Here is a 21,786-nt window from a genome sequence, read left to right on the forward strand (position 1 = left end):
AAGCACCTTGGAAGAAGCCCACGGAAGGCATTTTTGATACTGTGACCGAGAAGACCGCATGGACCTTTCTGCGGTGGCCCCACAGATCAAGCTCTCCTTGTGGGAACTCTCTCTTTGCCTTGCAAGTCAAGATTCCTTGGCCATCCCATCCTGGCCTTGACATGCTTTGCCCTGCAGGTCTCACTTACTGCTCGGCTGGGATATATCCATCCACCAAGGGAACGCATTCCACGCCTGCAACTTTGACATGGGATGCGATGTCCCAGAACTTCAGACCTAGGTTTTCTCCTCGGATGGTCACTCTCGTCCCTCCTTCACGAGGTCCTCTCACTGGACTTATCTAAGGACACAAAGATCTGCTTAGGGGGGCTTCCAAAAGATAGAAAGAAAATATAAAAACCACCTCTTGCTTCCTCTGTGTGTGTGTGTGTGTGTGTGTGTGTGTGTGTGTGTGTATGTGTGTAATGATCCCCACCTTTCTTCCCCAAATATCCCATCCTGCTTTGCAAGTGGTCCTCGACTTACAACCGTCCGTTTCGCCACCGCTCAAAGTTACAACAGCAGTGAGAAAAGGGACGGAGGACCGTTTTCCCACCCTTAACGACCGCGGCAGCGTCTCCCTGGTCAGGTGATCAAAATTCAGAGATTTGGTTTATGACGGTTGTCGTTTCCCCTTTTGCGACCTTCTGACAAGCAAAGTCAAGCGGGACTCTTTGCAGAGTCTCCACATCTTTTTAATATGGTGGCGACCAAAAGTGACAATATGTGAAAAAGATGTTGAGAGTGCAGAGAAGAGCAACAAAGAGGATCAAGGGACTGGAGGATAAAACATATAAGGAACGGTTGCTGGAATTGGGGATGTCTAGTTTAACGAAGAGAAGGATAAGGGGGGACATGATAGCAGCCTTCCAGTATCTCAGGAGCTGCCCCAAAGAAGAGGGAGTCAAGCTGTTCTCCAAAGCGCCTGAAGGCAGGACAAGAAGCAACGGAGGAAAACTAACCAAGGCGAGAAGCAACCTAGAGAACTAAGGAGAAATTTCCTGACAGGGAGAACAATTAACCAGTGGAACAGCTTGCCACCAGAACGTGAGACTCTAGAACAGTGGTTCTCAACCTTTTTATACGGCGAACCCGGTCATAAGGACGCGCCGCGCATGTGTGGCGGCGCCCCATGCGCGGTGCGCATGCACAGCACCACCCCATGTGTGCCGTGCATGCGCGGTGACGCCCCCATGCACGGCGCACATGCGTGCGGTGCCCCATGCATGATGCACGTGCGCAACGGCGGCCCGTGCATGGCGCACATGTGCGGCGGCGCCCCCATGCACGGTGCACATGCGCGGCGGCGCCCCCTGAGGGAAAAAATGGCGGATCGCGTTGTTTGGCTACCCCCGTAAAATGGTCGTTCGGCCCCAAATGGGGTCACGACCCACAGGTTGAGAACCGCTGCTCTAGAAAGAGTACAGAGAAGAGCAATAAAGACGATTAGGGGACTGGAGGCTAAAGCATATAAGGAACAATTGTTGGAATTGGGGATGTCTAGTTTAATGAAGAGAAGGACGAGGGGGGACATGATAGCAGCCTTCCAATATCTCAGGGGCTGCCCTAGAAAAGAGGGAGTCAAGCTGTTCTCCAAAGCGCCTGAAGACAGGACAAGAAGCAACGGGTGGAAACTCATCAAGGAGAGAAGCAACCTAGAACTAAGGAGAAACTTCCTGACAGTGAGAACAATTAACCAGTGGAACAACCTGCCTCCAGAAGCGGTGAATGCTCCAACACTGGAAGTCTTTAAGAAGAGACTGGACAGCCATTTGTCTGGAATGGTACAGGGTTTCCTGCCTGAGCAGGGGGTTGGACTACATGACCTCCAAGGTTCCTTTTAATTCTGCTATACTGTTATTCTGTGATATCTCATTCTCTCAAGATAAGCCGCATTCTCCCTTTCCCAATCCCTTTGCAAAATATCATTTCAGATTTACAAAGGCAGGCCTTCCACCTCCCAATGTTGCCTATTTGAGGGAACAACAGACGCATTCTTGGAACATTCACAAGCTCTGGAGTAAAGCTGTTCCATTGTAATTGTTCTGAATGTCAGAAATATTTCTCATTATTTCTAGGTTGCTTCTCTCCTTGATTAGTTTCCATGATCCGTTGCTTCTTGTCCTGCCTTCAGGGGCTTTGGAGGATAGGTTGACCCCTTCTTTTTTGGAGCGGCCCCTCAAATATTGGAAGACTGCTATCATGTCACACTTTGTCCTTCTTTTCATTAAGCTAGCAATTTCTGCAACTTTTCTTCCTACGTTTTAGCCTTCAGCCCCCTGAGCATCTTTGTTGCTCTTCTCTGCCCTCTTTCTGCAGTCTCAACGTCTTTTTTTTTTTTATTGAAAGTTTTATAAATTTTACAAAAAGACAAAAACAATACAAAACAAAAGACAACATATACAAAAAAGAAACTAAACATTACATATATATATATAAAAAAAAAACCCCCATCCCCCACCCCTCACAAAAACCCTCCCTTCCCCCCCCTGAGCTTCCCAGAGCAGAATATAGGCTTAATTAAAAATTAAGAAATAAAAATAAAAAATTAAATTAAAAAATTTATATTTATATATATAAAAAAATATATCTATATATATATATAAAAATAAAACTTATAAAAAAGCTATGTGATATTTTTGTATACCCAATCTAAATTGTATAAATTTTATCCATTTGTCCCAAACAGCAAGGAACTTCTCTTGAGTTTGTTGCTTTAAGAAAGCCGAAATCTTTGCCATTTCCGCCAGATAAGCTACTTTAAGAAACCATTCCTGCAATGTAGGCAAAGATTCCTTCTTCCAATATTGTCCTACTAACAGCCTAGCGGCTGTAATCAAATTTAACATCAATACAACCTCCTTTGTATCACAATCTGTAATAATGCCTAACAAAAATAATTGCGGAGTAAATTTTACCCTCCTTCTAAAAATTCTCTGGATATTCCACCATATTTTGATCCAAAAACTGGATGTGATGATCCAAGTGTAGGTCTTATCGAAGCATTATAATGCCTTTTTGTTCCTGGCACACACCTTTGGGTGGAGGGTGTACTGGGCCATATTGTCTTTTTTGGATCAATGACATCTCTGTCACCCCCCCCCCTCAAGATATGGGTGTGCCATTGTACTGAATGGTCCCTAAACAAAGGCGATAAGTCGAGGACTACCTGTACTAGATCAGGAATATTAAAAAAAATGCACCGATTAGTCAGTGGGCCTATGAAAATAGGTGGATGTTGTTCCACTGGCAAGGAAGACGCGAGACCGCATGGCTGGATTTATGAACCGTAAAGAACCGCAGCGAGCACCATATCGAACAATAAGGAAATGTACAGGCACCGAGAACATGACTAATTGACCATATTTTCTCCAACTGTTGAGCAGAAACATCTGGCTCAAGGCTCTCAGTCATACTTATGTCCCCATCAAGCTATCCATTCCCTTGTGTGAGCTTTATGTATCACAGAGATGGAGGAAGGAACAGCATGCTAAACAAATCTGCAAGACATGAGAGGATAGGATAGGATAGGATAGGATAGGATAGGATAGGATAGGATAGGATAGGATAGGATAGGATAGGATAGGATACGGAAAGACGGAAGGATGGAAGGAAGGAAGGAAGGAAGGAAGGAAGGAAGGAAGGAAGGAAGGAAGGAAGGAAGGAAGGAAGGAAGGAGAAAGGGAGAGGAGAAAGGAAGGAGAAACCAGATTCGCTTCATGACCACGTGCTTCACTTAACGATGCAGTGATTCACCTAACAGCCATGGCGAAAAAGGCTGCCAAGTTGGGAGTGACTTACTTAACAACTGACTTGCCACAGAAATTTTGATCCCTGTGGAGGATTACCTGGGCGCCAAATAGAATAACCTCCGATAAATTACAGTGGAATTGTGGCTTTCCGTTTTTTTGAAACATTTCTGCTGATGCATTTTAAAATTACACCTCCCTCTCTCTCTCTCTCTCCTCTTCTCTCTTTCTCTCTCCTCCCTCTTTCTCTTTCTCGCCTCTTGTCTCTCCTCCCTCTTTCTCTCTCCTCTTCTCTTTCTCTCTCCTCCCTCTCTCTCTCTCTGTCTCTCTCTCCTCCCTCTTTCTCTCTCTCTCACCTCTTCTCTCTCACGCACCTTTTCTCTCTCCCCCTTTCTCTCTCCTCCCTTTCTCTATCTCCCTTTCTCTCCTCCCTTTCTGTCTCTCTTCTCTCTCTCTCCCTCTCTCTCTCTCTCTCTGTTCTCTCTCACACCTCTTCTCTCTCGCCTCTTCTCTCTCTCTCTTCTCTTTCTCTCCTCCCTCTTTCTCTCTCTCTCTCTCCTTCTCTGTCTCTCTCTCCTCCCTTTCTCTCTCTCCTCTTCTCTCTTTCTCTCCTCTCTCTTTCTCTCCTCCCTCTTTCTCTCCCTGTCTCTCCTCTTCTCTCTCTCTCCCTCTCTGTCTCTCTCTCTCTCCTCCCTTTTTCTCTCTCCTCCCTTTCTCTCTCTCCCTTTCTCTCCTCCCTTTCTGTCTTTCTCCCTCTCTCTCTCTCCCTCTCTCTCTCTGTGTCTCTCTCTCACACCTCTTCTCTCTCTCTCTTCTCTTTCTCTCCTCCCTTTCTCTCTCTCTCTATCTGTCTCTCTTTCCCTCTCTGTCTCTCTCTCTCCTCCCTCTTTCTCTCTCTCCTCCCTTTCTCTCTCTCCTCTTCTCTCTTTCTCCCTCTTTCTCTCCTCCCTCTTTCTCTCCCTGTCTCTCCTCTTCTCTCTCTCTCTCCCTCTCTGTCTCTCTCTCTCTCCTCCCTCTTTCTCTCTCTCCTCCCTCTTTCTCTCTCCTCCCTTTCTCTCTCTCTCTCCTCTTCTCTCTATCCTCCCTCTTTCTCTCTCTCTCCCTGTCTCTCCTCTTCTCTCTCTCTCTCCTCCCTCCCTCTCTCTCTCTTTTTAGCAGACTCATCCCTTTTGTGGTTCATATTTAGTTTGCAGTAAACTGCAATAACAGAAAACCTTTCTGATATATTCTAATCAAGTCCCATATTCCCTAGCAAGCCAGATTTAGCTGACCCTGGCTGATCTCAACAAAAGCTAAGCAGGATCAGACAGACTCTGGGGAACAGATCACCTGTTCTAAATTAGACCTGGAAGTTGGGGGGGGGAACCCCCCACAATTTTGGCAAACTTTATTCTTGCTAGGAAAGCTATCTGGATGTGTTGCCAAAGTCAGCAGAATCTTCTCAGTGTGCAGTTCCAAATGGAAATAAATTCAGATAGTCCTCGACTTACCGTACTCCCTTTAGTGACCGTTTAAAATTACAACAGCACTGAAAAATGTGACTTGAGACCGTTTGTTCACAGTTACGACTTTTGCGGTGTCTCCTATGGTCACGTGATCAAAAATTCAGACCCTTGGCAACTGACTCTTATTTATGACGGTTGCAGTGTGTCCCGGAGTCATATGTTCCCCTTTTGTGACCTTCCGACAAGCAAAATCCATGGGGAAAGCTGGATTCACTTAACAACCGGGTTGCTAACTGAACTGCCACAATTCACTTAACAACAATGGCAAGGAAAGGCCGTAAAACGGGGCAAAATTCACTTAGCAATTGCCTCATTTAGCCATGCAAAGTTTGGGCTCCAATTTTTGGGGGGTCATAATTCGAGGACTGCCTGTGTCTTTTTCATTCTAATAATAATAATAATAGTAATAATAATATGGTTGAAGAAGAAAAAATGGCTTTGGAAGAATATCTGAAGGACAGTGATGAAGATGCACTGAAATTAGTATATCAGGAAGGCTTACTGACTACTGGAGAGACCAAACTGGCCTACAAGAAAGACCAAATGAAGAACAGAATAGAGGCATGGGAAGACAAAGCACTACATGGCCAATACATGAAAAAAAATAGCTGGGAAAGCAGATAATAACAAGACCTGGCAATGGCTAAGAGCAGGAAAATTGAAGAAAGAGACCGAGGGACTAATTCTGGCTGCACAAGACCAAGCCTTAAGGACAAATGCATATAAAGTCAAAATTGAGAAGACAGCAACAGACAGTAAGTGCTGCCTATGCAAAGAAGCTGAAGAAACAGTGGACCACCTGGTAAGCTGTTGCAAGAAGATCGCACAGACTGACTACAAGCAGTGGCATGACAAAGTAGCAACAATGGTGCATTGGAAGATCTGCAAAAAATATCATTTGCCTGTAAGCAAAAACTGGTGGGATCATAAAATAGAGAAAGTCATAGAAAATGGTAAAATTAAACTGCTCTGGGACTTCAGAATTCAAACAGACAAGCACCTGCAACATAACACCCCAGACTTAACAATTGTCGATAAGAAAGACAAAAAAGTCTGGATAGTTGACGTGGCAGTGCCTGGAGATAGCAGAATAGAAGAGAAAGAACTGGAGAAAATAACAAAATACAAAGACCTACAAATAGAAATAGAAAGACTGTGGCAAAAGCAAGCAAGGGTAGTACCAATAGTCATAGGCTCCTTGGTGCAATCCCAAAACAACTGGAGCACCACTTGAACACCATCATTGGCATTGACAAATTCGCTATTAGTCAATTGCAAAAGGCGGCCTTACTAGGAACAGCTTCCATCCTGTGACGATATCTGTAATACCATCAAACATCCACATCTGCCTATCCCAGGTCCTGGGTAAGGACTCGATAGGTAGACAAAATGCCAAATCCAGTCTGAACATCTGGCTGACTGTGCGATGATCCATAATAACAATAACAATAAAGTTGGAAGGGACCTTGGAGGTCATCTAGTCCAACCCCCTGCTCAGGCAGGAAACCAGTCTGCAGAAGCCACCGGCCCCTTTTGTGTGCAACCTTTAAGAAAGGCTGAGCGTGAGCAAGTGAAGGAACTTACTTCCATAATCTTCGGATTCGTGCATTTGCCTCCGGTTCCCAAAAGTTCCAGCCAGCGGTTCTCCAAAACGGAGCAATGGTGCTTCAGCGTACACTGATTCAAGTCTTCGCACCACCCACACTCGTAGTCGGGATCCGCCTTCAGACACAACCCACAGCTGTCCCTCATGGCCCCGCACTTGTAGAGGTGGACTGCAGGGAGAACAGAAAGCCACTCAGGAGACGAGGCGCAGATGTGGGCGAGGATGATGGGGAAGAGGGTGGGAAAGGAAGGTGCTCCCTCTGTTTCTTCTCTCCGTTCTCAGCTGGATGAAAGATAGCCCAGTGAAGGAACCAGCGACTCAAGCCATCCAACAGTATACAGCCAAGGAACCAGCAAAACTCCCAACGAAACATTGAGACAGGGCGAATCACTTGGGTGTAAATAGAGAGGAAACCCCACTCCTTTCTAGCACTGATGGTGTTACCTTGTTGGGTCATGAAATGTCTGCAGGAAAACAACCAAGCTCAGAGAGCATCAAGGACTCCACAGTTCTCCTCCTCCTCCTCCTCCTCCTCCTCCTCTCCACAAACCTCCCACTCTTCTAGCACTGATGAAGTTACCAGTTGGGTCATGAAATGTCTGCAGGAAAACAACTAACCTCAGAGAGCACTGAGGACTTCTAATGTTGAATTGTTTCATATCATCCTGATGATAGATAGATCGACAGATAGATAATTAGGTATGTAGGTAGGTAGGTAGATAAATGGTAAAGACAGAGATAGATGGATAGACAGATAGACAGATAGATAGACAGACAGACAGAGACAATTAGGTACGTAGGTAGGTATGTACATAAATAGAGATAGAGATGGATGGATGGATGGATGGATGGATGGATGGATGGATGGATGGATGGATAGATGGATGGATGGATGGATGGATGGATGGATGGATGGATGGATGGATAGATAGATAGATAGATAGATAGATAGATAGATAGATAGATAGATAGATAATTAGGTATGTAGGTAGGTAGGTAGATAAATGGTAAAGACAGAGATAAATGGATAGACAGATAGACAGACAGACAGACAGAGACAGATAATTAGGTATGTAGGTAGGTAGGTAGATAAATGGTAAAGACAGAGATAGATGGATAGACAGATAGACAGATAGATAGACAGACAGACAGAGACAATTAGGTACGTAGGTAGGTATGTACATATATAGAGATAGAGATGGATGGATGGATGGATGGATAGACATACAGACAGACAGACAGACAGATAATTAGGTACATAGGTAGGTATATAGATAAATGATAGAGAGAGATGGATGGATAGATGGATGGATGGATGGATGGATGGATAGATAGATAGATAGATAGATAGATAGATAGATAGATAGATAGATAGATAGATAGATAGATAGATAGATACATACATACATACATACATACATACACAGACATGGATGAATGGATGAATGGATGCATGGATAGGCAGACAGAAAGACAGACCGATACAGATAGAGAGAAGGAGAGGTTGAGAGATAGAGAGATGATAAACAGACAGACAGATAGATAGACACACACAGAGAGAAAGACAGACAGACGTTTATGCCACCCTTTTCGACAGGCAGAGTAAAATCACAATGCGTCACAGAACACAGTCCCCACTTCTCTCTGGTTCTCTCTGACAACCCCGACACAATAAAATCCAGCTCCCTCACCAAATCAAAAGAGGCAGAAAAACGCCAGCCTGTTCCCTCTGAGCAGGGAAGGGAAGAGATCAGAAACTGGCGGATTTCTGAATAGATGAAACAAGAAGAGAGGCGTTCAGCAACACACAGAGACACACAGACACAGACACACACAGACACACAAACACACAAACACACACACGATGCAGCCCCAGTGAGGATTAAAGGCCTAAAGATACCCTCGGCCTCAGTGTACGTTCCCCTTGTACATGTGAATGAGGAGTAAAGTCAAAGGGATGGAAAGAACTGCATTCTGTTGACTCCCTGCCTAAATCCTAGGATTAATCGGGAGGACTCAAAAAGCCGCTGGAAAGTTCAAAGCTGCGGGGCGGGCTCCTTGTGACATTTCACGCCACATATGGAAATCACAAATCCTGAGAGGCCGTTCGGGGATGCAGGAGGCTTCCAGGGGTGCAAGGGAAGGTTGCGGACACAATTGGGCCTCGTTCCCCTATAAGCAAATCCTTAATGCCCGGCCTTTGATCTTCTGAGGTGCTCAGAAGCAATTGGGGATGCTAAGGCCATCTCCATCCAATTCTGCGCTCTCTCTCTCTCTCTCTCTCTCTCTCTCTCTCTCTCTTTTATCTTTTTTTCTTTCTCTCGCTTTCTGTTCCTCTCTTTCTCACTTTTTCTTTCCCTTTTTCTCTTTCTCTTTCACTTTCTTTCTGTCTGTCTCTCATTTTCTCTCACTCTTTTTTCTCTTGCTCTTTCTCCTTCTTTCCCTCTTTCTCTCTCTTCTTTCTCTCACTCTGTTCCTCTTTCTCACTCTTTTTTTCTCTCTCTCTCTCTCACTTTCTGTTTTCTTTCTCTCTCTCTCCCTTTTTCTCTCCCCCTTTCTCTCTCCCTTTTTTCTTTCTTTCTTTCTTTCCCTTTTTTTCTCTGTCTCTCATTTTCTCATGCTTTTTTCTCTTGCTCTCTTTATCCCTCTTTCTCTCTCTTTTTCTCTCTTTTTCTTTCTCACTTTCTGTTCCTCTCTTTCTTTTTTTCTTTCTTTCTTTCTCTTTCTCATTTTGTTTTTCTCTCTCTTTCTCCCTTTCTCTCTCTCTCTTTCTTCGTCTTCTTTCTTTCTGTCTCTCATTTTCTCTTGCTCTTTCTCTTTCCCTTTCTCTTTCCCTTTTTCTTTCTCTCTTTCTCTGTTTTTCTCTCTCTCATTGTTACACATACATACATCTCTTTCTCTCTTTCTCTTGCTCTTTCTCTCTCTCCCTTTCTTTCTTTTCTTTCTTTCTGTCTTTTCTTTATTCTCTCTGTCTCTCATTTTCTTTCGCTCTTTTTTCTCTTTTTCTCTTGCTCTCTTTCTGTCTCTTTCTCTCTCTTTCTCTTCTTTCTCTCCCTTTCTGTTCCTCTCTTTCTCACTCCCTTCTAGCACTGATGATGTTACCTACTTGGGCTACGAAATGTCTGCAAGAAAACAAGCAAGCTCGGAGTGCACCCAGGACCTCCACAGGGAATCTCTTCTCTTGAAATTAAGCTTAGAAAGTGGGAAAGGTGTTTTGGGATTGACGGTGAGAATGGAGTTTGTTTTATAGGCAGAGTGGTCTCCGCACTCCATTAAATACATTGAATTAAAAAGCAGAGCAAAAATTAGCCAGGAAAACATCCTGTGATCGATGACAAAAGGAAGCAAGCACAGTTTGGCTAGGCTTGGGGAACAAAGCGGCTTGTTGCTAAGGTTACCACTTCCAAGGACAAGTTGAAATGACAAGTTACCTTTATTCTGCGCTGGGTTGTCAATGTTGAAATTCCCATTCCACACGACCGTCAGATCCACCGGCAGGCTGTTAATCTCCATCCCGTCGTAGGAATACTAAACAGGGAAGGGAACAAAAAACAAAAACATCAGACACCTGTTGATCCAATTCTCAGATGTCGCTGGATGCAAACTGAGTTAAAAGAAGAAGAAAAAAACCCAGCAACCATGGAGGCACCCATTTGGATTTTAAAAATTTTTTTTTTTTTTAAAAAAAAGCAAAACGAAAACTCCAAAAACCGTTGGAAAAATAGCATTTTTTTACATGGGTATCTCTGAAATCCAGAATTGGGTTCTGCAACAAAGTAGGAATTCTTTAGGCTTTCCGAGGTTGTTTTGCCACCAGGTTCTGCACTCCGTCTATCGAACTGAAACAAGGCAGCTTTTAAAGCAGAGGTGGGGAACGAGGGTCTCCTTATGATTTGTGGACTTCAGCTCCCAGAATTCCTGAGCCAGTATGGCTGATTGGCCCCTTCATGATGTGTGGACTTCAACCCCCAGAATTCCTCACCTAGCCTCCATTTTGTTTGTTAGATTTAAGACGGGTCTTCAAACTTGGCCCTTTTATGATTTGTGAACGTCAACTCCCAGAATTCCTCAGCCAGCATGGGGGAACTATGGCCCCTTCATAACTTGCGGACTTCAACTCCTAGAATTCCTGAGTCAGCATGGCTAAATGGCCCCTTCATGACTTCTGGACTTCAACTCCCAGAATTCCTGAGTCAGCATGGCTGGATGGCCCCTTCATGACTTGTGGAAGCCATGCTGGCTCAGGAATTCTGGGAGTTGAAGTCCCCAGGTTATAAAATGGCCACCATTCCCCACCCATTTTAAAGAAACTCTCCATGGAGACAGATAATCCTCAACTTCAGCAGTTCGTTTAGTGACCATTCGAAGTTACAAGCTGTGAATATTGTATTGCATTGAATTGTATTGTATTGTACCGGTAGTCCTTGACTTACAGTCTTTCGTTTGGTGTCCATTTGAAGTTACAACGGCACTCAAACAAGTGACTTATGACCGTTTTTCACACTTACGACCATTGCAGCATCCCCACATGATCAAAACTGAGACACTTGGCAACTGACTCATATTGATCATGGTTGCAGTGTCCTGGGATCACGTGATCCCCTTTTGTGACCTTCTGACCAGCAAAGTCAAGGGTTCACTTAACAACCGTGTCACTAACTTAACAACTGCAGTGATTCACTTAACAACCGTGGCAAGAAAGGTCGTAAAATGGGGGCAAAACTCACTTAAGAAATGTTTCACTTAGCAAGAGAAATTTGAGAAACCCATTGTGGTCGTACGTTGAGGACTTCCTGAATAAACACTTAAAATTAACAAGCCGAAGGGGGTAAACGCTCTTTTAGACAATTGATTTACATGCAAACTTATTTGAAATTATTTGCCAGGGTTTCCACTGACTACTGTTCGGCTCAACATGCATCTGTATTTCTTGCAAATCAAATCTCTCTGGGAAAAGGCATGAAATATTCTTTTCTGAAAAGCACTTTAGACATGGACCGTCAAGGTGGCAACCCTGCATTCTCCATGATTCGGGAATCGGAAATGAAGGAAAGGAGAAGGCAGAGAAAATCTGGGGTTTTACCATTCAGAGGGCGGTTTTCTGAGTTCCCCACTCTCCTTTCCTTTCCTCCCCCAGTGCAAACAGATACGAGGGAGGGAGAGAGGAAGTTGAGAAGGAAGGGAAGGAAGGCAGGCAGGCAGGCAGGCAGGCAGGCAGGCAGGCAGGCAGGAAGGAAGGAAGGAAGGAAGGAAGGAAGGAAGGAAGGAAGGAAGGAAGGAAGGAAGGAAGGCAGGCAGGCAGGCAGGCAGGCAGGCAGGCAGGCAGGAAGGAAGGAAGGAAGGAAGGAAGGCAGGCAGGCAGGCAGGCAGGAAGGAAGACAGGAAGGAAGGAAGGAAGGAAGGAAGGAAGGAAGGAAGGAAGGAAAGAAGGAAGGAAGGAAGGAAGGAAGGAAGGAAGCTAATTGGAATGCTGTATTGCAGGCCAACTCTGCCCAATGCCAGCAGTTGGATCCTGACCGGCTCAAGGTTGACTCAGCCTTCTGTCCTTTGGAGATTGGTAGAAGGAGGACCCAGACCCAGATTGTTGGGGGCAAATGTGCTGACTCTATAAATTGCTTAGAAAGGGCTGTAAAGCACTGTGAAGCAGTATATAAGTCTAGGTGCTACTGGTAAGTGTAAGGAAGGAAAGGGAAAGGAAAGGAAGGGAAGGGAAGGGAAGGGAAGGGAAGGAGGGAGGGAGGGAGGGAGGGAGGAAGGAAGGAAGGAAGGAAGGAAGGAAGGAAGGAAGGAAGGAAGGAAGGACCATGGTGGCGTAGTGGTTATAATACAGCATTGCAAGTTAATTCTGCCCACTGCCAGCAATTCGATCCTGACCGGCTCAAGATTGACTCAGCCTTCCATCCTTCTGAGGTCGGTAAAATGAGGACCCAGATAGTTGGGGGCAATAGGCTGACTCTGTAAACTGCTTAGAGAGGGTTGTAGAACACTGTGAAGCAGTCTGTAAGTCTAGGTGCTCTTGCTGGTGCAAAAAGCCACATTATAAATGCTCTTCTGTGAGCAAATAAGAGTTTTTAAGGAGAAGCTTCCTTTCCTAGGGGGGCCTCTACTTAAAACCCCAATGTTTTGAAGAAGCCGTGAGAGATAGGATCTGGCCAAAGGATAATAATAATAATAAAAAAATCAAAATAAGAATAATGATAATAATAATAATCAAAACCATTTCCTGCCAGCCAGAGCCACCCAATCTATTTTTCTTGTCTCTATAATCCTGAGCTTAGAAGACACGGCATGAAAAAAAAAAAAAACAGCAACACCAGAGTGGCGAGGACATAAAATCTGGCGAGCTGGAGTGATGAGTAATTAACCCTAGGCGGAAACACAGACGTGAGAGGGAGAGCAAGGGGTTGGCTTACTCCTCCGAACTCATCCATCTCCTGACTTCATTTGACATTAGTTCCTCTTGACTGCATCGCTACCCCGAGCCCAGCCGAAGGCTATGAATCTTTCGTGGCCCCGCCGGGGTTTTTTATAGCCACCGAGGCTCTTAATTAAAAGGACGACGTTGGTCTGGAAGGCAACAGGCAGAGGCCATGAAGCCTGATGCTCGGCCAGCTGCAGGGATTGAGGAACACCGTCAGGGAAGAAGAGAAGCTGGAGATCTCTAGAGGTTCCTCAAAGATCTCATTCTTCTGTTAGATTGGGAAAGAATGTCTCCGAAATGGCCAGGCTCCTTCTTAGTGCAAGCTGTGGATATTGTATTGCACCACGCTGCACTGCATTGTATTGTATCGTACAGGTAGTCCTCAACTTACAATCTTTCAATTACTGACTATTCAAAGGTACCAAGTTAAAAACCAGGAGACAGCAAGTTCTAGTCCCGCCCTAGGCACGAACGCTGGCTGGTTGACTTTGGGCCAATCACCAGGAGACGGTGAGTTCTAGTCCCGCCTTAGGCATGAAAGCCAGCTGGGTGACTTTGGACCAATCACCAGGAGATGGTGAATTCTAGGCCCACCTTAGGCACGAATGCTGGCTGGTTGACTTTGGGCCAATCACCAGGAGTCTGTGAGTTCTAGTCCCGCCTTAGGCATGAAAGCCAGCTGGTTGACTTTGGACCAATCACCAGGAGATGGTGAATTCTAGGCCCACCTTAGGCACGAAAGCCGGCTGGTTGACTTTGGACCAATCACCAGGAGACGGTGAATTCTAGTCCCACCTTAGGCATGAAAGCCAGCTGGGTGACTTTAGGCCAGTCACCAGGAGACGGTGAGTTCTAGTCCCGCCTTAGGCACAAAAGCCAGCTGGATGACTTTGGGCCAATCACCAGGAGCCAGTGAGTTCTAGTCCCGCCTTAGGCATGAAAGCCGGCTGGGTGACTTTGGGCCAATCACCAGGAGACGGTGAGTTCTAGTCCCGCCTTGAGCATGAAATTTTGGGCTCAGTTGTGGTTGTAAGCCGAGGACTCTCTGTCTACGAAGATGGCATTTGCAGAAAACAACGGGAGCGGGGTGTTTGTTACAGAGCTGCAAGGGAGACGGAAAGGAGCAGATTGGGCTCACCCCTCCAGGAATTGATTTACAACCATCCATTTGTCTTCAACAACACACCTCGCAAAATAGATCACAGCGGCCTGGCGCCCCCCCACCCGTAACTGGCCTCATAATTCTTGGACTCAATTTTAGCGGGGGAAGCACAGAGTGGCATGTACAATATGGGGGGGATAATCTTTTAAGAAGAAGATGGACGACTCCTACCATCCTCAATTTTCTGACACACAAAAAAGACCATGTCTGGAAAGGCCACCGCAACCGCAAATACAAGTAGCCCTCGGCGTACAACCATGGCAGAGCCCCAGCCAGTTGCGCAAGAGGGCTTAATTTAGGGAGATTTGCCTATAGGAAAGGACAATAAAACCGCAAGGAACATAAAAGGAAAATAGTCTGAAATTCCAAGAGGACCCAATTTGAACCATGAGGTCTGAAGCTAGAGCTGGTTGAACTGACCAGTTCAATATGGGTTGGGCTTTGGAGGATCAGGACAACAGTTCCGGTTCTTGGGACCGTTTGCTCCCTTCCCAAATCGATTTTCAGTATTGGGTCACCAGGGGATGACTACAGGGGAGGGAGTCAAAAGAGTCAAGATGGCAGCCGCTCGACCGTTGGATCGAAACCCGGGCTCTTTTACATGTATCGTGTGTTGATGGACTTCTTGAAAAGGAGAAATAAATAGATCTGTCTCTTTTGCCTGTCCTAGGTATGTATCCATCTATCTGTCTATTCATCTCTCCATCCATCATCTCTCCATCCATCATCCATCCTCCACCTGTTCATCATCTATCCAAACTTACTTTATTTACCCATCTATCCATCCACTGTCTGTCAGTCTATCTACCCATCCATTATACATCTATCTATCTATCTATCTATCTATCTATCTATCTATCTATCTATCTATCTACATCCATTATCTATCATTCCATCTATCCATTATCCATTTATCCATCCATCATGTCTATATCTATCTATCTATCTATCTATCTATCTATCTATCCATCCATCCATCCATCCATTCATTATCCATCCATCTATCCATATATCCATTCATCAACTATGTATCCATCCATTATCTATCTATCTATCTATTTATCTATCTCTTTATCTACCAGTAGCTATCCAGCTAGCTAGCTAGCCATCCATTCATCCATCCATCATCTCTACCTGTATCTGTCTATCCGTTTGTCTAACTCTCCACCCATCCATTATCCATCCATCAACCTATCCATCCATCAATTATCTATCTATCTATCTATCTATCTATCTATCTATCTATCTATCTATCTATCTATCTATCTATCTATCTATCTATCTTATCCATCCATCCATCCATCCATCCATCCATCCACCCACCCATTGATGTCTTTCTGTGTATCTATGTATCCATCCATCTCTCCATCCATCCCTCCATCCATCCCTCCATCCACCCACCTACCCACCTACCTACCTACTTATCCACCCATCTATCTACCATCTATCTCTATCTACCTACTACCTACCTACTTATGATCTATTTTCTTATTTCTGTATACCTGTATACCTTGTATTATTCCTAAATAAAAGATTTTAATTGGAAAAAAGGGGGTGGGGCTTTGAGCCCACCATCCCAGCTGCCCTCTTGACCGATCCCACAGGCCCACTCCTCCCTCCTCCCTTGTGGAGGGCGCTTACTCACGGAAGTGTTCTGGCATTGGACGCTGGAACTGTTGAACCTCAAGGCGGGCACCCGCTTCTCAGTCCCCTGGATGGTGATGATGCATTCATAGCCCCGCTGGCCGGACTGCGGTTGGGGCAAATTTTTGGCCTTCAAGGTGATCGGCTTGATAACATCCACGGGGACCAAGATCTTGTTGGCCTTCAGCAGCTGGGGACAGTCCTGTGCACAAAACAGATGGAGCACAAGTCTGGGAGTTAGCCTTACACATTCACATTGTCACCTGCATCTTCTTAGACAGATAGATCACCTTTATTGTCATTTTTTTCCTGCGGGCACAAGGGCACACATTAAAAATGAAATTTTGCTCTCAAAGTGCACACGTACATAACACACATTTAAACATTCTTTATACAACATCTGCAATGCCTTGGTGAGGCCACATGTGGAATCCTGCATCCAGTTTGGGTCACCACGATGTAAAAAAGATGTTGAGACTCTAGAAAGAGTCCAGAGAAGAGCAACAAAGATGATCAGGGGACCGGAGGCAAAAACATATGAAGAACGGTTGCTGGAATTGGGTATGTCTAGTTTAATGAAGAGAAGGACCAGGGGTGAAAGGATAGCAGTCTTCCAATATGTATATCTATCAATCTATCTATCTATTTAGAACTCACCATCTCCTGGTGATTGGTCAAAGTCACCCAGACGGCTTTCATGGCTAAGACAGGGCTAGAACTCACTGTCTCCTGGTGATTGGCCCAAAGTCACCCAGACGGCTTTCATGCCTAAGGCAGGACTAGAACTCACCATCTCCTGGTGATTGGCCCAAAGTCACCCAGCTGGCTTTCATGGCTAAGACAGGGCTAGAACTCACTGTCTCCTGATTTTCAGCTTGGAGCCTTCACCTTTAGATCCAAATGCCTCTCTAGGAGAATCATCTATGTCAGTGGTTCTCAACCTTTTTAAGGCCGCGACCCCCAACCGGTCGAAAGTCGAGGACTACTCAACCGGTTGTAAGTCGAGGACTACTCAACTGGTGCAGCACCGTTTGCAGAATGGGACTTTTGGCGGGCTCAGCAGGGCAGAGACAGCCTGGACAATTCCTATTGGCTTTTGAAAGCCAATAGAATTAGACTCTATTCAAGAGAGTCTATTCTATTGGCTTTCAAAAGCCAATAGAATAAAAGGGAGTAGCACAGCTAAGGAAAAGGGGGAAAAAAATGGCGGACTGCGTTGTTTGGTGACCCCCGTGAAATGGTCGTTCAACCCCAAATGGGGTCCCGACCCACAGGTTGAGAACCACTGTTCTATGTTTTTTATATACAGATTTGATGCATCTGGCATCAGAAAGCAGACAGAGCGATACTATCCCAAGATTACACATTTTTAAGTTCAGGAGGGAACAATTTTTATACCCATGGCCCCAGCACGGCTTTCGATCCCAAATCATCTCTCGTCATATTATATCACCCTGTTCCAAATAGCCCGGTATTGTCTTATCTTCATTATAACCTCGCTAAATGTCTGAAGGGATTACAGGCAAATGTGTATATTTTACCCCCCTCCTTTTTTTTTTTAATCGGCCATGCTCAATTAACCCTCCTTTGGTCTGAAAGTTTTTGAACAAATTGGGGAATTTGTCCAATAATCTTCATAATGAATCCCATTGTTGGCTTTATATATTTCCTAAAGCGTATCGAATGCAAAGGCAGCGAATTGTTTCGGTTCCTGATGTTTCTTTCCGGATGGCTATTAAAGTTAATTTAATACATAAATAAATGTTAGCTCGCTGGATCTGTGTGCGGTGTGTAAAAGGGTGGGAAATAAGTTTTTGTAGGAAATAGCAATGCAACAGAGAATTCTGGAGGGAAAAAAAAAGTCATCTGGATACCTCTTCATTCAAATCTGCCCGGCATTTATTAGCTATCTTAACAAGTCTTATCAAAAATAACGGAGTCATCCCACAGTGTCAATTCTGCTGAGCCTTGTTGACATTATTGAACAAGCTATGGTTTCAGAAAGCCCCCCCCCAAATAGGCAGTAAGTAGTGCTTGAACAATATAGTCTATTAATGAATATTTAAAACTACACAATAATCAAATAACCACTATGAATTCTGGGAGTTGAAGTCCACCCGTCTTAAAGCAGGTTGGCTGGGGAATTCTGGGAATTGAAGTCCGGCCATCTTAAAGTCTGCTGGCTGAGGAATTCTGGGAATTGAAGTCCACCCATCTTAAAGCATGCTGGCTGGAGAATTCTGGGAGTTGAAGCCCATCATCTTAAAGCATGCTTGCTGGGGAATTCTGGGAATTGAAGACCACCCATCTTAAAGTCTGCTGGCTGAGGAATTCTGGGAATTGAAGTCCACCCATCTTAAAGTCTGCTGGCTGGGGAATTCTGGGAGTTGAAGTCCACCCATCTTAAAGTCTGCTGGCTGGAGAATTCTGGGAATTGAAGTCCACCCATCTTAAAGTCTACTGGCTGGGGAATTCTGGGAATTGAAGTCCACCCATCTTAAAATCTGCTGGCTGAGGAATTCTGGGAATTGAAGTCCACCCATCTTAAAGGCTGCTGGTTGAGGAATTCTGGGAATTGAAGTCCACCCATCTTAAAGTCTGCTGGCTGGGGAATTCTGGGAATTGAAGTCCACCCATCTTAAAGTCTGCTGGCTGAGGACTTCTGGGAATTGAAGTCCGCCCATCTTAAAGTCTGCTGGCTGGGGAATTCTGGGAGTTGAAGTCCACCCATCTTAAAGTCTGCTGACTGGGGAATTCTGGGAATTGAAGTCCACCCATCTTAAAGTCTGCTGGCTGGGGAATTCTGGGAATTGAAGTCCACCCATCTTAAAGCACGCTGGCTGAGGACATTACACGCCAGATGCCCAATTTTGATTACATGACAGTGTCCCAATCTTGATCATGTGACTGTGGGGATGCTGCAATGGCCGTACGTTTGAAAAATGGTCATAAGTCCTTTTTTTCAAGGCCGTTATAACTCTGAACAGTCACTAAACGAACGGCTGTAAGTCAGGAACCACCTGTACAGCCTTCTGCTTCGTGCAATGGACATTTCGGGCTTCTAGAGTTAAGAGTTGCGGAAGGCCGGGCTCCAAAACCACAGATTCATCTCTTCTGCTTCCCCAGCCCCCACATCCCCCCCCCAAATAAATTGCCTTTTAAAGTTTCAATTAGGAAATACATGGGAGTCAATCAAAGGCAGACACAGATTGTGAAGTTCCTGTTGCCTTTCCCAGCTCTGGCCTCTTCAATTATCTATAATGAACTTCTTAACACAGCCTCAAACCTTTTTATATGCTAACGAAGGCTGGATTGAAGCCGTGGCAACTGCCTCTCCGTTAATGACTGAAAAGCAGGGTGGCATTGCTAGAGAGCAGGAGACAAAAATTTGATCTGCAAAGCTTCTGGTTCCCTCCCTTGGTCTCCACACCATCTGGTACATCCTGGATGTCAATCAATCGGAACAGAGCTGGAAGGGACCTTGGAGGTCATTTAGTCCAACCCCCTGCTCAGGCAGGAAACCCTATACCATTTCAGACAAATAGCTGCCCAGTCTCTTCTTAAAAACCTCCAGTGTTGGAATATTCACAACTTCTGGAGACAGGTTGTTCCATTGGTTAATTGTCCTCACTGTTAGGAAGTTTCTCCTTAATTCCTGGTTGCTTCTCTCCTTGATTAGTTTCCATCAGTTGCTTCTTCTGGCCTTCAGGTGCTTTGGAGAATAATTTGAACCCCTCTCTTTTGGGGCAACCTCTCAAATACTGGAGCACTGCTATCATGTCACTCCTAGTCCTTCTTTTCTCTAGACCAGCCAAGTCCAATTCCTGCAGCCAGTCTTCGTATATGTTTTAGTCTCCAGGCCGTTGATCATCTTAGTTGCTCTTCTCTGCAATTTTCCCAAAATCTCAACATCTTTTTTGTAATGTGGTAACCAAAACTGGATGCAGTATTCCAGGTGTGGCCTTACTAAGGCTTTATAAAGCAGTACTACGGTATAATACTTCAGTGATCTTGATTCTATGCCTCTGTTTATACAACCAAGGATTGTATTAGCTTTTTTTTTTGCCTGCTGCCCCACAGCACTGGCTCTTATTTAAGTGATCGTCCGTTAGGACTCCAAGGTCCCACTCACAGTTACAGGAAAATGAGGACTGGAAAGCTGCACAATCCAACAGTTTGGCTTGAGAAATACTCTGCAGAAAACTTCAGAGAGATGGGAGACAATTTGTGCGATTTCCTATCTCTGACTCTGTTCTTAAATAGGAGCAGCCCATCCGAATGGCCTCCCCCTAAGGATGTCTTAGGGTTGGAAGTGTTTTCAACCTCAGCTACTTTAAAACACATGGACCTCAACTCCCAGAATTCCCCAGTCAGCATGATGACTCAGGATTTCTGGGAGTTGAAGTCCTTAAAGTTTGCTCTGTCTCCATTCACTTATCCATCCATCAATTATGTCTGTCTATGTCCTTCTCTCTATCCATCTATCTATCCATGTCTGTCTGTCCGTCCGTCTATCTATATCCATCTATCTATCTATCCATCCATCCACACATGTCTGTCTATGTATCTATGTATCTTTCTATCCATCTCCTTATCCATCCATCCATCCATCCATCCATCCATCCATCCATCCATGTCTGTCTATCTATCTATCCATCTCATCCATCCATTCATCTGTCTATGTATCTATATATCTTTCTATCCATCCATCTATCTCCTTATCCATCCATCCATACATACATACATACATACATACATATCTGTCTGTCTATCTATCCATCTCATCCATCCATCCATCCATCTGTCTATGTATCTATATATCTTTCTATCCATCCATCTATCTCCTTATCCATCCATCCATCCATCCATCCATCCATACATACATACATACATACATATCTGTTTGTCTATCTATCCATCTCATCCATCCATCCATCTGTCTATGTATCTATATATCTTTCTATCCATCCATCTCCTTATCCTCCATCTCTCTCTCTCTCTCTCTCTCTCTCTCTCTCTATCTCTGTCTGTTTATCATCTATCCATCCCTCTATCTCCTCCATCCCTCCCTCCATCCGTCCATCCATCCATCCATCTCTGTCTGTCTCTCTCTCTCTCTCTCTCTCTCATCAGGATTAATCTGGAGGCCTCTGGATAACCCACCCATCCCATCCTCTTAATCTTGTCCCATTTGCAAGGGGTCCTTTAAAAAAAAAGAGAGAGAGAGAGAGAGAGAGCCTTCCATTGGACGGTTGCGTCTTGACTTTTTTTTGTGACCCCGCCCTCCCCCATCTTGCCCTCCTCTCCCCCCTCCCCCCTGGCTCTGCCTTGCACCTGTCAAGGATTCTCTTTATCTCCCCTCCCACCCACCAGAGGGGCTCTTGAGGACTCCTCAGGGCAGCAAAATCCCGCTCCTGAAGTGGCAGCTTTGGGGAGAGAAGAGGGGAAAAAAAAGGGGGGGGGGACAAAGAAAATCAGCGCATTTGAACCTGAAGGGGCCACTTGAAGGATTCTGAGCCTGTGGCAGCTGGCTGCAGAGAATGGGGTGTATCTGCCAGCTGAACGCGATGAAACAACATTTGAAGTTCTCCGTCCTTTTATGTGGCTGGAGAAAAGGAACGAGTTGGAACCCCTTGTAGCGTGGAAGTTTCCCCCCCCTT

At 45.0% G+C, this 21,786-nt stretch overlaps 1 protein-coding gene across 1 annotated transcript in view; it reads right to left on the reverse strand.

The window, feature by feature from the left end:
* Positions 1-21,786, reverse strand: part of LOC120296812 (plexin-A4-like) — a 203,047-nt gene that overhangs the window by 85,804 nt on the left and 95,457 nt on the right. The window contains exons 7-10 of the mRNA XM_039318823.1: positions 16,128-16,328; positions 10,331-10,427; positions 6,878-7,068; positions 189-340 (exon numbers count right to left, since the gene is read on the reverse strand). Coding sequence (XP_039174757.1) covers positions 189-340; positions 6,878-7,068; positions 10,331-10,427; positions 16,128-16,328 — 641 coding nt within the window. The remainder of the gene's footprint in view (positions 1-188; positions 341-6,877; positions 7,069-10,330; positions 10,428-16,127; positions 16,329-21,786) is intronic.

This window comes from Crotalus tigris, unplaced genomic scaffold (assembly GCF_016545835.1).
Source record: "Crotalus tigris isolate CLP2741 ecotype Arizona unplaced genomic scaffold, ASM1654583v1 scf7180000021570.357645, whole genome shotgun sequence".
Taxonomy (NCBI): domain Eukaryota; kingdom Metazoa; phylum Chordata; class Lepidosauria; order Squamata; family Viperidae; genus Crotalus; species Crotalus tigris.